The sequence below is a fragment of the Chlamydotis macqueenii genome, chromosome 5 (assembly GCF_036417535.1).
Source record: "Chlamydotis macqueenii isolate bChlMac1 chromosome 5, bChlMac1.mat, whole genome shotgun sequence".
NCBI classification, from domain to species: Eukaryota; Metazoa; Chordata; class Aves; order Otidiformes; family Otididae; genus Chlamydotis; species Chlamydotis macqueenii.
Genome location: NC_141560.1, coordinates 69,659,189 through 69,674,388, shown reverse-complemented (window position 1 = coordinate 69,674,388; position 15,200 = coordinate 69,659,189). Strand labels below are relative to the sequence as shown.

General features: G+C 40.4%; 1 protein-coding gene across 2 annotated transcripts in view; it reads left to right on the top strand.

Annotated features, from left to right (window-relative positions):
• The window catches only part of SHANK2 (SH3 and multiple ankyrin repeat domains 2), a 318,926-nt gene that overhangs the window by 94,570 nt on the left and 209,156 nt on the right, over nucleotides 1–15,200 (top strand). For both annotated transcript variants that reach the window (XM_086748644.1, XM_086748645.1), the window contains 2 exons: nucleotides 377–686; nucleotides 5,133–5,302. In XM_086748644.1, the coding sequence (XP_086604770.1) occupies nucleotides 377–686; nucleotides 5,133–5,302 (480 nt within the window). The remainder of the gene's footprint in view (nucleotides 1–376; nucleotides 687–5,132; nucleotides 5,303–15,200) is intronic.

The following is a 15,200-nucleotide window of genomic DNA, read 5'->3' as shown; positions in this document are numbered from 1 at the left end:
TGGCGATGAGCCCTGTTCCATGGCTCTCTGATTGAATATGACAAAATAGCACGAATGTGAACTTTTTGAGACTCAAACTTGACAACAATGAGGTGTTTCCTATTTCCTAGACCACAGTTCAGGCTGTTGAGCAGACCCATGCCGCTGTTGTTGCCTAACTATTTATTAAAGCCAGTAAACAGGTTAACATTGCCCAGTTGTTTTTGTTTTTAATAATGTTTTAAAGATAATGAATGCAATTAGCTATGCAGGCAAGGTTGAGTTTGTCTCCGCAGAAGAAACAATGCCATATGTTGCTAAATCTTTTTATGGTGTGGTAAACATATATGAATGGTGAAATCGTCTGAGAGTACCCTGGATGTCTTTCTTCACACAGTGCCCTTTAGAGAGGCTCCCACCTATTCGAACAGAAGGCGGAGACCTCCAAGCACCTTGGCAGCACCTCGGATCTTACTTCGTTCCAACAGCGACAACAATCTGAACATCAATAACCTCCCCGAGTGGTCAGCCTCCTCCTCTGCTTCTTCACACCGCAGCCTTTCACCTCATCTACTTCAACAGATGCAGAATAATCCTAATGGAACTGTAAAAACTGTGGGGAGTTACACTCCGTCCTCCCGGAGCCGGTCGCCATCCCTAAACAGGCTGGGAGACGATGCCAAACGGCAGCAGCACAGGCACATCAGGTGACTTTTTGACTCTTTGCACAGCATGAGATATCCCTAATGTCCTCATGCTGGACTGACGTGTTCTTTTATGTTACTCATATGCCCATTTTGCACTTTGTATAGGTAATAAAATGTCCAAGTGTGAATATTTTAATTGGAAGCCCCGCTCAAAGCCAGCTGTTCCCTCACAGAGCTCCAGCAGCCAGGCACACTTTAAAGTTCAGCAGAGCTCAGCAGTCACTTATCACTGAGCTTGCACTTCCAAATTAAGGTGCTAGTTCTGAAGATAAAATTTTAATAGTCAGAATAATGATTGTGGTTAACAGCAAAGTAAAATGTTTCTGAGGTACTTGATCCCTTCATGAAACTGTTGGTCGTGCTTGAAAGCTGTGTTGGAGCTGCTCATTGGTGATGAAGCACAGGCTGTTTAAGTTCTCCCTTTTGTAGACATCTACTAAACCAAGGAGTAAAATAGGGGGAATAAGTGGGGCTGTGTCGGAAGCTGTCTGAGAGCAAAAGGGGCTTCTTGAGGTGGTGGTGGTAGAGGTCATGGACTTCTGTTATTATCCTTGCTGCAAGGTTTTGCATTCCCTATGCCTTCGCTGCTCTTTCTTCCCTCTTGAATTACAAACGTGTTTAGCAGGCATTCTCTGCAAATATCCCACAGCTATGTCCCACCAGAGAGTAAATCCTGAGTAATTAGAGAGATGTAGGTGTTGTGAGTAATACAGTAAACCAGAGGATTTTGTCTAAGTTTTGGTCACAAATGGGGGCTTCAGCTTCATGAAACCACTGCCCTGCGAACGGGGAATTTCAGCTTTGGTTTGAGGAGGGCTCGGGAATCAAGTGCGCAAGCGATGGAGCTCCAATAGGATGAGGGGTTAAAGCGCGGGGCTGCAAAAATGAAGGGAGGCAGAACTGAGTACTGATGGAGAGATTTAGAGTTTAAATGTTTTGACCAAACAGATTTAATTCAACAGCCATTTAAAATATCAGGCTTTGTCCTGTTTCCTGATATCAAAAAACATCCACTGTTCAGAGTAGAAAAGGACATGAGTGTTGTTAAGAAATGCTGCCGTTGGTTTCTGTCTTTTTTAAGTGCAATGGATCTTTACTTGAGTTTTCAAGTCAGTTAAAAAAGTCATCATGTAGTTGAAGCTGTCACCTGTTACCTTGCACTTTCTTCTGCTCTTCTTGGCTGTAGGCACCCAAACTGGCAAGGGCTATTTGTGACAGTAACGATACTGCTGGAGAGTGGAAATACAGTGCATTGTTGGGGGGGTGGGGGGGAAGTTAGCTGAGATGTAAGAATCACTGGAAGGAACAGGACGCAAGTTTCTTATGCCACTGGTTTCATGCAGTAGAGCAAACTCATCTTACCTTGTATGTTACAGTGGTGGCAAAACCTCATTTGAATCTTAGAATGGTTAGGGTTGGAAGGGACCTTCAAAGGTCATCTAGTCCAACCCCCCTGCAAGGAGCAGGGACATCCCCGACTAGATCAGGTTGCTCAGAGCCTCATACAACCTGGCCTTGAATGTTTCCAGGAATGGGGCATCCAATATTTGGTTATAATTTGAATGACACTTCCTCACAGAGCCCTGTATCAGCTTAAGAACGTGTTGTTGGCAGTGAGGCCTCGCTGAGGTGAGGAAGTAGCTGCAGGGTGCTTTTCAGAGAACGCGTGCCCTTGTCTTCCACTGGAATTGGTATCCCGCGGATGCCACCAGAGTGGGAGGTTTTACCGTAGAGTCAGTGATTATTTTAGCTGGAAGGAATAACAAGTACCTTTTCATCAGTATTCCTGGGACAGTGCATTTCCAAATTCTTGAGGTATAAACAATTCTTTGATGGAGAGAACAATTACAAATTTTTTTTGACTAAGTAAACGTTTATTTGCTTTGGCTTTATTCAGCCACTCTCCTCTTCCCCTTCTAAGAACATGTGAGTTTGAAAACTAGCACGAGTGATAGTGGGAACCAATTGAATGCCTGAAATTTTGTGGAAAGAAAAGTTTGGTCTTAGTGTATCAGTATCACAGCTACTTTTAAGTAGCTACCCACCTGCAGAGTTTCCCATGTATTGTCACGATTTGTTTTAGAGATATCCAGAGTACGTACAAGTACTCAGAAGAGAAGAGTTGTATGACCACCTACTTACTGTCACCTAAATGTGGGAATTGTTGCTGTCTCTGCTTATTATTTGCAAATAATACATTTGCTGTGAAGCTGTTGCTCCCCTTAGATGAAGCAGCCCTTGTTGACGTAGCAGTACGTTGGGTTCTGGAGCAGAAACAGGCAGAAGGGGCGGCTAAATGGGGATTAGAGTATGAAAAAGGGTTAATGAGGTTTGTTGTGTTAGCGTTATGGAAAGAAAAGAGGGCTGGAAAGTGATGCTGGAAGGAGTTTGCGTGGTCTTTACAGCCTGTGTGGCTGAGATGTTTTATCTTCTCATGAGGCTTCTGCTTTTCATACCAAATTGGTTTTGTGGGGGGCTGGAGGAGGGAGGGGAACTGACACCCTTCATGTGGAATTTGTTCCGTGGTGATTAGCGAAGGGAAGTGCTAGAACAGCCTCAGTCAGGGCTGAAGCATCAAGGATGCCCACCTTCTTCTGGGTGAGTGCGAAACACATCCACACGTCTTCAGAAATCTCTGCATCCTCCTCCTGCTCCTTCATGGTAGGGGACTTGCTGGGCTGGGAGCCCAAGATGGGAACAAGGAAGACCTTTTTTTAAAGAAATCTATCCCACATTGTGGCCCTGGTTTCCATGAATAAGCCTGTCTCATGAGATGGTGCATTCAGTGCACAGTTAAATGTGCCATTTCCCCTCCTCTTTCAGTAAGAGAGAAAATGAATGAATTTTCTGTGATAGCAGTTAAAGATGCTGGGATATAAAATTGTGAATAGCTGCTGCCAGACTAGGCAGAAAATACAGCTTGATACAAGTGGAAATAGGATGTGTAGAATCCAGTTTATAGATCTGGATTTTTTTTACGGCAATGACTATTTCTTCGCTTATGAGGAAAAAGGAATGGAGCAAAGGAGCTGAAACCTGAACGGCATCTTTTCATGTCTTCCTTTAAACAAGTAAGAGAGTTGGCTGAGGTTTCTGATGCAGACTCCATCTCAGACATGCAACTGGAGCTCACTTTTACACTCTTGAGTATGGCTTATCTTTACAGTAATAGAAGAACAGAACAATGAGGTGAAAGGAAGCTGCTCTTCCAAACGGTGGAGGAGTTACTGTGGGAAAACAGAAGTGTTCCTGATATGAAAGATCCACTATGTTTGGTTTTTTAACAGATTTGGTTTCTTTACCTAGATTAAGAGCCTTTTTGACTCCTCTTTTGGTAGGGGATTCGTTTAAAGAAAGGGTGAAGAAACAGTAAACTCCAGCCCTCCTATTTCATTTTGCTTTACAGCAGTTTGAGATCTTTTCCTTCTCCTTATAAGAAAGTAAATTGAGTGTTGCAACACGAGGCCACCATTAAATAATTCTTCTTCCTTTGGTACTCTATCTTTTTCCTATAAATTTTTATTAATATTCTTCTTTCTCATTAATATTTTCTGCTTCTAGACTTTCTGGGGTTTTTTTCTGGTTTTTTTTTTTTTTTTTTTTAAGTTGAATAGTGATGTATTGCAAGTTTGTTATGATCTCTCCTATAGGTTTTTCTGCCCTCTTTGATATCTATCTCTTTCTCAGCTTTTATTTTTGACAGTTTATTCGTTTTTCTGGAGATTTAGAAATTCTCTTATGCATTGTTCACTGGCTTTTAGTAGTTTCTTCTTTATATATCATAAGTAGATTGTGTGCTGTTTGATGATGTATGACTCTTCTGAGCATACCACTCTGAAGTCGTTGGGACAGCTATTGATTGCCATCAATAAGAAATTATATTTTGGAGAATATGATAGCCATAAGAACCATGCTTTGTGCAGATCTAAAATTTAGCTTCAAGCCTTGAAGGAATGAAATAACTTGATTTTTCAGTCTATTCAGTTAATAATTCAGTTGTCTTGATTGTTCAATTAGTATTACAATATTACAAAGATATCCATTCCCAACAATAATCGTAAATACAGATGTTTTAAAGTCTTTCTGATAAATTGTGTTGCTTGAAATGTGTGATTTGCATATAAATTTAAAACTTCGTCAAGGTCTGTGAATATGCAAGTTTAATTTGCAGAAAACCAAAAAAATTTAGTGGTACGTGTTTTATTTTCTAGACCATTATGGTCAGATAAATATTGATAATGTTTCATACAGAAATATTTCAGTAATTAAAAGCATGTGTTTAGAATGTAAAAACATGTTTTTTTTTTTTCTACAGAGTTAGCTGTGTTACTGGAAGACAATTATGTTATTTACTGCTTAATTTAATCATGTTAGTGTGATGGTAAATTATTAACTTTGCCCATATTAAATAACCAGTTAATGTTATTTTTTAATTTCAATTTCCAGTGCTGTTTACAGTCCTAGTGCCAACAAGGATACTCTGTCTGCCTTGGATTATCAGGGTCCAAAACGCAAGCTTTACAGTGCTGTACCTGGAAGACTTTTTATTGTCGTAAAGCCATATCAACCTCAAGGAGAAGGGGAAATTCATCTACACAAAGGAGATAGAGTCAAAGGTGAGTACATAATTAATTTTGAATACACATTTTATTCTGCTAGATGGAGATTTTATTTTAAAATTATCTTCTGGTTTAGGGAAAAAAAATATCTGTTCAGTAGTGCTTTTATGCTTTTTTTTTTGTTTTTTTTTTTTGTTTACTGGGTATTTTGCTCCTAGTTCTATTTTGTAACCAATACATGTTCAGCTACCACTTGAACTTTAAGTGACTTCAAAATACCTCTAAAATTCAGAAATATCTGCAGTAAAGGCAGCATGGTCTTTTACACAGAGCACGTAATTTGCTTCTGTAGTCATTATAGAAAGACAACTCCAGGGCTTTAAAAGGTTGTAAACACGTCAGCTATCTAAGCAGCTCAGGAAGGAAATGGGGATAAGGTTAAGTCTGTTTCAAGCCCTTTTCTCAAGGAACAATTTATTGGTTAAGTAGAAAAAGTCCCCTTGTGAGACTTAGGATAAGTAGGTAGGTAGAACCTACTGTAAATATTTTGAGGGCAAGTGTGGCGGTGCATCTATAATTTCTGTCCACTGGTGCACTTCCTAACTGAGAATTTGTTAAAATCAAGGCCAAATGTTGTGTTATTATTTTGAAGACAAGAAGTACTTCCAGGTACGGCTTAGAAAGCGGGCAATGTGGTTTGCAGGATTGACCTTCCTAAGGGTGGTGCGTAGTTACCTGGTTTCAGCTGTGGTTTTGCACATCCAGGTAAAATTGGTCATGGAATAAAATGACTTTCTGCTTAATCTATACAAACCAAATACCAGTTAAGGAAATCAAATAAAAGGGTATAAATTCAGTGTTCTAAATAAAAGTGTTAAGCAGATAAAAATTTCCTTGCAACTGAAACTACTTATCTTACAAAGGAAAACTTCAAATATCTCCTCCCTTGAGCCTGAAAGCAGTAGTTAGAAAAAAATGTGGAGCCATTAGAAGGTGGTTCTGTGTTTTTATTTTTGGATGTGACTGATTCTGAAGTGTTTGTGCTTTTAATAATTTTTTTTTGTTGACATTAAGCCTTCAGAAGGTGTAGGATAGAAATCTGAAGAATGCTGCACTTAAAGATAAAACGTATCTAAGGTTCATTTGAAAGGCAGGGATGAAGGAGGAAGGTTAAACTTGGGAGAGCTTGTGATGTCTGTATGGCTTAAAAGATAATTTTGCCGTTCTGGGAGACTGTGCCCTCATCAGGCAGAAAGCAATTATTATGATCTAAAGAAAATAGTGCACAAGAAATTTTGGAAGAACCCATATGAACACTCTGTAAAACATTATAAAAGTTCCCAATTAACAAAGTTATCTAGGCTAAAGTAAAATTAATAGAAGGCAAGCAAGGTTATAGAATTTCTTGGGAATGCCAAATATCAAGTAAAGTTCAAGTCATGGAAAGCAGAAATCATCTTCAAATTCAAAGAAAATTGACAGAGCTTTGCATAGTTTGGGAACTGGCTTTGCAAGCACCCAGTATATGAGAATAAATGCGAGAGAAGTAATGCATAATGCCACTCCAAAAAAGCCTTCAAGTGTCAAAAGAATGGGTACAATCTAGAGAGGTGAAGCTACATTACGAGTAACTGTCATGCAAAGTGTAAAGTAAATTAAAAGCAGATGTGATCGTTTCATACCTTTACAAGAGAATACTAGCTCTTGGGTTAAAATGTGAAGGCCTGAGGTCTTCTCTGTGGACTGTGGAGCTCTCGCTGGAAGTGTCAAGGAACAAAATGTTGAGAAAGATGGAAAAAAAAAGATTTAAAAAGCAAGATTTAAGCACACCCTGGAACTTTTTGCTTATGTACAATCTCAGAAAATTTAACAGCACCAGGAAGAACTAACAGTGCCTACCAAGTATGAAGTTTTGGGTGTCATGAGTGGTACTAAAGAACCTCCTACGCTGAGTGTGTTTACAGAGATCTAGGAGGTGCCAAGAGATAAAGAATGAGTATGGTTGAGCACCATCACCTCTTCTTTGGGGGACGTTGTATCCCTGCACAATTGTGTTCAATTGACTTGTTGGGTTTAAAGACGTAGCGATGTTTTTGTTTACGTAGAGGATGTAAGTACAGCATAGATTCTTGACACCAGAATGTAACAATAAAGACTCCAGGCAGTTCTGGAGAAAGATGAGACAGAAAAATTGTGTTCCCTGGCAAAGGAGGAAACAGTGCAACAGGTTGCTTGGGATGCTGAATTTTGTAGGGGCATTCATTATCTGACTGCTTGTTTACATTAGAATTTGAGACTATTATATGCAAAAATTTCCCAAGAACAAGGGATTAAAATTTCAATGAAGACTTTAACGTTTGAAAAAACGTAGTTCAGGAGCACTTGCTTCTAAGATATTATGACAGTAACTGGAAAACAATGCAAGAAGAAGTTAGATCGCTTTTCAAATCTTCTGGAAATGGTATGATCTAAACTTGAGACTTGGAGAGAGACACTAATCAATGAATGTCAAAATGTTGAAATACAAAATGAAATTGTGTCTGTGAGTTTTGCATTTTCATTTCTGGGGAAAATCTGTGTTTACTGAAACAGCCTATAAATTAATTATTACTGTCAGAAAAAGAGAGACATGTCCATCCAACACCAAATGATCCCTGCAGGGATTTTTTTTTTTTTTTTCAGTTTCAAGTATATGATTTGCACATTGAATTAAAATCTGGCAGAGGTCTGGAATTTGCAGGCACACTTGGATTAGAATTTGCAGAACTTCATAGAACCTTGATATGCAGTAAAGTCTAGTGAGATTTTTATACATATCAGTCTGCTTTTAGGAAAAAGTTTGGAAAAAGAAAAAGTGTACGTGGGGATTGTCAGTGTTAACATTTAGGATGAAATCTTGTGGGGTGTAATTTAAGGCTGTTTGTATGTCAAGGCTGGAACACCGTATGATGGACTCTCATTGCTGATCGAAGGAAAAACTTTCAGAACAAGATCAAGTCCTGTTTTGTGTTACATGTCAATGGTTCCTCAGTTGTCACGAAAAATGTCAGAATGAACACAGCAAGGTCATATAGAGAACGAAGAGTCCAGGTAAAATGACAGTGATGCTGTGAAAAGGTCTCAGTTGTGTAACAGTTGAGGAAACCATTCAAACTTAGCATATGTGACAAAAATCCAGGTTCACTTAAATCTGGATTCACGTCCCTGTTCCAAGCAAAATGTGGTCCTTTATAGAGAATAAAAAAAATTACTCTAGTGTGAAAGATTGATAGGCTCCCTCTCCGTCATCCAACAGCAGAGGCAATAGAGCTCGAATAATCCCCAGTGCTTCCTGCATGCCGTGCGAGTGCCAGAACCACTGGCTACAAGGAGGTCCTGCGTTTTTCCTTTCTGACCAGAACTTCTATTTGGTATGGGATATATATTCTGCCTTTTAGAGACTCACTTAGCGAGACCGTGATCCAGTCAGCACTGAGGTTTTGATTTTCTGGGGGTACATGTACATCATGTACATTTTTGGGGTTTAGCAACTTGCTGTGTGGAGTGCTTGGATGAAATGAAACATTAAACCCCATGGAATTCAATTTTTCCTCACTTTGGAAACACCTTAGCCTCACATTTAAGAAATAAAACCCCCTTGTCTTAGCCCATTTCCTCTGCCAACTTAGTAGCTGCGCTGTTCTGAATAAAACACTGAAGTACCAGCTTCTTGGATTGTTTTGGAGGATGCAAACGTGTTGACATTTGCTGTGGGATTCTGATCTGTGTTCAGCCTGACCCCGGGGAGATGCTCATCACATGTACATCCCATGAGACTAATCACAGTAAAGATGTAGCAAGGCATTTATTACAGGGATAAAAACCCAGAACAACATATTAGAGAAAGGGATTAGCTGGGAAATGTTTGTATGGATTTTCTTTTTTAACTTGGTAGACTTAGAAGGGTCATGGAGAGGGATGACTTCCTAAACTCTTGATGAAAAGTGGTTTCATCAGATGAAGATGAGGCAGATTTTTTTTTTTTCCTTTTTCTTTCTAGAAGTGCATGAGTGACAATAGTTCACAGTATATGATACAAGGAAACTACTCAGAGAAAGCTGTGAATGGACAAGGTCCAAAGAAAATGTAAACTAAACAAAATGGTCTTGTATTAATAGGATATTACGTAGCCTGTACAAAAATATCTGCTTTATTTTTAGTTGTTAGTCATACATACTGACATCATTTGTGTGTCTGCCACTCATGAGAGAAGGGCCATGGCTGTTGTAAAAATAAATCTGATATCTTTATTTGTATGAGAGCAACTCTGATCTTATGTTTTGAATGAAGAAGAGCTAGCTTCATTCCTCACTGTGAAACACTATTAACACGTTGTGTTTCTTCATTTTATACCTGAAAGTCCATAGCAATAAATCTGCCACAATCCAAACACACGCACACATAAAGTATCTGTAAAATGTGTTTTAATCAGCTTTTGCATTGCTAAATTTAATTCTTACACTGGAAATCAAGCGACCTCTTTTATAACAAAACTCAGATGTCTGAAGAGGATGCAATGCTCCAAAGTTCGTTGTGAGCAAAGAATTAACAGTTTTCTGTGCCTTGAAGATAAAGCAATACAGAAATACCTGCATCCTTAAGGTTACCTGGGATTCAAATTTGTACTGGCGTGCCTTGTTGGAAAGGTAGCAGATATGAGTTCTGGGTACCCGTCAACGTGGTGCAGACCGTCTCCAGTCACTAAGAAACAACACAATCAAAATCTTTTTTGGAATCTGTATTATATTGAAACGTACCTGAAATGCATATGAGTTACCCCTCACTGACCTAGAATGAAAAAAAACACGAATGCCTGATTCAAATACTTTGAGAGACTTTGAAGCCTCATCTTGCTTGCAGTTTTGTTTTTCTTGTCTTTCTATGTGTTTCTATTACTGAGTTTCCATTTGCCATGTTATTTCTAGTTGTTTCTTCCAATTTTCAGGTCTCAGGGGATAGCATAGTTTGTTCATGGGTGACTCCAACTGTAAATTTTTACTTTCCTCCCTTATTTTTGTTGCTTGCTCTGATATTACTTTCTTACTCTCTTTCACCTGGAAGGCAGAATACAGGGCTAGTTCTGGAAAATGCTCAATTTCTTTAACTCTAACTGTGATGAAACAATTTTTCATGTGCTTAGTATCTAGAAAAACGGGGAGTTATTTCAGTATCTTAAATATGCTCCAACAGATATTTTCATGAACCTTCTGAGATGCCTCCTGTGCAGGCACAGTCTGCATATCTGAAAAGAGTTCACCACAACCGAGGTCTGTTCTCAGCTACATTCTCTGGGGTCAGAGAAATGGTAGTAATTCAGTAGTAGTGATTCCAGCATCTGTTCTTAGGCAGAAAGTCAGTAGTTCCCAGCATTAAAAACACTGACCCTTGCAAAGCTACTTTTATTTCGCTGTGATCTCAGCCAGTAGGGCAATCCAAATATATCGCTAACATTTTTATTTCTTGTGAAATCTACTTGTAAGTCATTTGGAACAAGGAAGATTATTAAACCCCTGCTGTGCTTGAGGATATTGCCAACAGACAGTGCTTGTGGGCAGAAGGAAAGTTGGTCTCCCGGGCTTTTGCACTTGTTAGATGAGTAAATAAAATACTGGAAAGGGGAGAGCCTTGGAAGTGCTGGTGTATTTCTTCAAGAGCTTTTTGTGCCTTCTGTGAATAAGTATAGCAGCAAAATTTAACCTAAGAGGTTTTCGTGAGCATTGTTTTGCTGCTTTTAAATGAAGAATGGTATTAATGTGAAATGGAATATTAATCTTACCCAGATTCATTGGGCTATTTTGCTTCCTTACTGTCTCCCAGCTTGATCGGTTTGATTTAAATTCCTGACATAAATAATTATGACTCATCACAGATAATACCCAAACTCATTTCTTCACGTTGCTTGCATCTGAAGAGCAGGGGAGAGTTGTACTTCAAACTGTGATATATCGAAGTCTTGTAACAAAGACATGGCCTTGCTCCCATTCCAGCAGGAGAGCTGGCTTTGCTGTCAAGGCTTCGAGAAAGTGATGAGGATGTAAGAGCTTCGACGTATCTGCCACAGTAGCACAGGCTCCAGATCTATCTTGGGTTGGGACCTCTCCTCAGATTAACGCTCTCTGCTCTGCATTCCTCTGACCTCTGGTCTGGGCATCGCTGTGGAGAAGAGCAAAGTTGTCTCTGCACCTTCCTCAACAGAGACGGTGATAAATGATACAAATGGGTGGATTTTTCCAATGCTTGGCTTGTATTTCTGTCCAAAATTTAAATCAGTGCAGAAGATTTTTCTTATGCTGTTTTTCCTCTCCTTGTCTTTCCCCAAACTATTTAAGAGTGTTGTGGTTTTGTTAGTGAGGGGGGCCTAAGGTGGTAGCTTCAGTAGGAAACTGCTAGAAGTCGCTCCCCTTTGTTCAGGGGACTCGGCCGGGCCTAGGGCAGACCTGCTGCTGGCCAAGGCCGAGCCGATTGGTAGCAGAATGTTCCGTGATAACGCCTCTGCGATAACGTATTTAAGAAGGGGAAAACAGAAAAAAAAAAAAAAAAAAGGGAGAAGAGGTGAAGAAGCTGAGCGGGGGGCAGAGAGGGGGAGGCGCGAGCCTCATGGGCCTTGCACCGCTCACCCTCTGGCCTCTCGCCAGATGGCCAACTGGGCCTGACTTAGCCTGGCCCGGCTGCAAGAAGTGGAGAGGAGATGAGATGGATGATGTGAAGAGATTCTGAGAGGCATCTGCCAGCCTGTTGTGAAAAACTTTTCTTGTGAGAGGAACGGCTGCAGACGCCAAGGTCAGTTCAGAAGGAGGGAGAGGAGTAATGCGGCTCCTGGCCAAGATTCCCCTGCAGCCTGTGGTGACGACCATGGTGGAGCAGGTTGTCCCCCTGCAGCCCATGGAGGTCCACGGAGGAGCAGAGATCCACTTGGAGCCCGTGAAGGACCCCACACCGGGGGAGGTGGATGCCTGAAGGTGGCTGTGGCCCGTGGAGGGCCCACTGGGACAGCTGTTCTAGAGGGACTGCACCCCGTGGAAGAGATGACCCACGCCGGAGCAGTTTCACGAAGGACTGTGGCGTATGGGTGGGACCCCACAACTGAGCAGGGGAGGAATGTGAGGAGTTCTTTCCCTGACCATGAAGCAGCGGCGTAAAACAACGCGTGATGAACTGACCGCGACCCCCATTCCCTCTTCCCCCCTGTGCCGCTCGGGGAGGGGAAGGTAGTAGAGATAATGTTAAGCTTGGGAAGAGGGGAGGGGTGGGGGGAGGCTATCTTGTTCTCTGTCTCATTCTCCTGCTAGTTTTAGAAATAAATGAATGGTTTTCCCCAAGTCGAGTCTGTTTTGTCTGTGACGGTAACTTCAAGGATTTTCTCCCTGTCCTTATCTCAAACCTCGAGCCGTTTTTCCTTATATTATCTCTCCCTATTCTCTCGGAGGGTGGGGGGAGTGAGAGAGAGACTGTGTCGTCTGGTCCTGATTGGGGCTGAACTACGACAAAGAGACATTCAAATGATGGATAATCTTCCTAGAAAGTTGTTGGTAAAGATAAAAAAGGGGGAAAAAAGAAGAAAAGTACAGGGCCAAATCTTGAACAGTTTGCTCATTCAGTTCTATTTCAGTTGAGCCTGATTTCCTCAGATTTAGAGGATTATGTGCAGATTATTGTATTTGTAGATTTTGATGTAGTGAGTGGTTGCTCTGTTAATAGTCACTCTCATCTTCTCATCGTAAGGTCCTTTTCCTGAACGTTGCTTGTTTGCATTGTTTCTTCCTTGAGAAAGTAGAGGTGATAAAAGATGAAAAGCTGTTTTAAGTCAGGATCTAGCCTGACACTGATTATGGCCGTGGCGTTTTGGGCTGGTGACATCCACCCGAAACCTGAAACTAAGGCTCCTTATTCTTAGTGTCTTCTTGCAGTGTGGGTGGCCACAGGAATGGATGGGACACAACCAGGAGATACGTAGTAAGCTTGGGGTATGGCTGTTAGACTGTTCGGAGAAGTCGAACAATTAAATACTGAATTACAGATAGGTAAGGTTGGTTTTCAGCAGAGTCACTTGGGCTACAGAAAGGTAAACTCCTTGAATACACAGCTGGATCACACTTTTGTTTTGGAGGCAAAAATGGAAGTGAAATGTAAGTTTAAAGAGGGAGGAATATTTTCTGTCCGTGTTATTTCCCCAGTTTGGTTTCTCTGAGAGGTCCCATAGCCCAAGATGCGAAAGAACTGCTGAATTTGCTTCTTCATTAAAACAAATGTCTGTGGAGCCACAGTCAAATCTGACTGCTCAGGTCAATTCTACAGAATCATTAGCTGCAGATACACAAGGCTTTCCTTCCAGATTGTTGGTGGCCTGCACAAGAACATTTTCTACATGGGAGCTGGGGCACAGTCACTTGTTTGCATGCTGGAGGCCTTAATGTGGTTGTCACGGGGGTGACAGACAATGATTTCCTTTCCAGTCCTGTTGCGCTGATCTCAAGTTATGTCAGTCGCTCTTGATTAAGTATTTGAAAGCCAGAGACGGTCTTGCACATAAGGCAGAGCAGACAGATCCTGTTCATCATTAATCACAGGAAGGGAGGGATATCTATCAGGAACAAGGAGGGGTAGATAAAGAAATAGAATAAAAAAAAAACTAAACCAAATTTTAAGAAAATCATCGCTCGTTAAGAGAGAGCAAGATTTAGCAGTAACTTCTGCTGACCTTCATTTATGTTGTGTGTAAAGTCCGAGTCAAGTTGAGCTTCAGATGTAGAGAACAGTCGCTCTGCACGGTACTTGTCTTAATATTGTTTTCTGTATGCACAAATAGCTCAAACGGTGAATTTTTGTTTACATTGATATGTACACTTAGGTAATAAGCTGTCATTACAACTCAAAGTTAAGAGCATATGTAACCATTTTAGGGGCTGTTTTAAGCAAAACTGAAAAAGGTACTCTTGCATAGATTATCTGTCATTTGGAAGCTCTCCTTCCACAAGGCAAATAATTCTGAAAATTTCCATCAGACAACATATTTCTACAAGAGAAAAGCCTAAATTATAATATTAAGTATTTCTGAGAGAAAGAAGTTGGATCTCTACCCATGGGAAATTAAAAATCTACTTTATTTTTAAAAAAGGAAATCCGGAAGATTGTTACATTAGGAGAATAAAACGAAGTTCAGATTTGCACTGAACCTTACTTAGCTAGAATTGAGATGAAAACTCTTTACATTTCATTAGGTGAGTAGCATTTGCGGTCGATAACAGAACAATGCAATCAAGGTAAATAACATATTCATGGTACGGTTGGAATGGAAGGGACGCTGTTGCCATCCCTTGGAGGTTAAGGATGAAGTGCTGAAGTTTTCTGCTTTCTACTGAGCGGTCTAGAGGGCTTTCAGCGCACGTAATTCCACATCTCACTAAAAGTATTGAGCTCTTCAGCCGCTCTTGATTAGCGGACATAACTTACTTTTAGCTCTGATAGTTCTTCCATCTGCATAGGCTAGTTCAGCTGCTAGGTTTTTCAAAGGATTTTCAACTTTGCTTTCTACGCTACTGCAATTCTGTTCATTTTTCTTTTTTCTCCTGGTTAGAGAAATGTTCTTTTTCCAGAAGATCATCTGTCATTCCCAATCCATATAATTATTTATTTTCCTGGGAAAGAAGAATGCCATTTACACAGTACCAAAAATTGATTTTGATGTGTTGATATTACGAAGACATTTCAGATATATCCTACGGCAGCTATAACGACAAAGGCATGAATTTGGCTGTAAATATTATTGATATTGTTGCAAATAAGGATACCTAGACTAAGTCACTCATTGAAATTTTAATATCATAAAGAATTTAGAAATGGTATGCAGCATCATTGGATGGAAAAATATTCTTATAGCCTATTTCTCAGCATAATGAAGGGAGCTGTAATGTGGAAG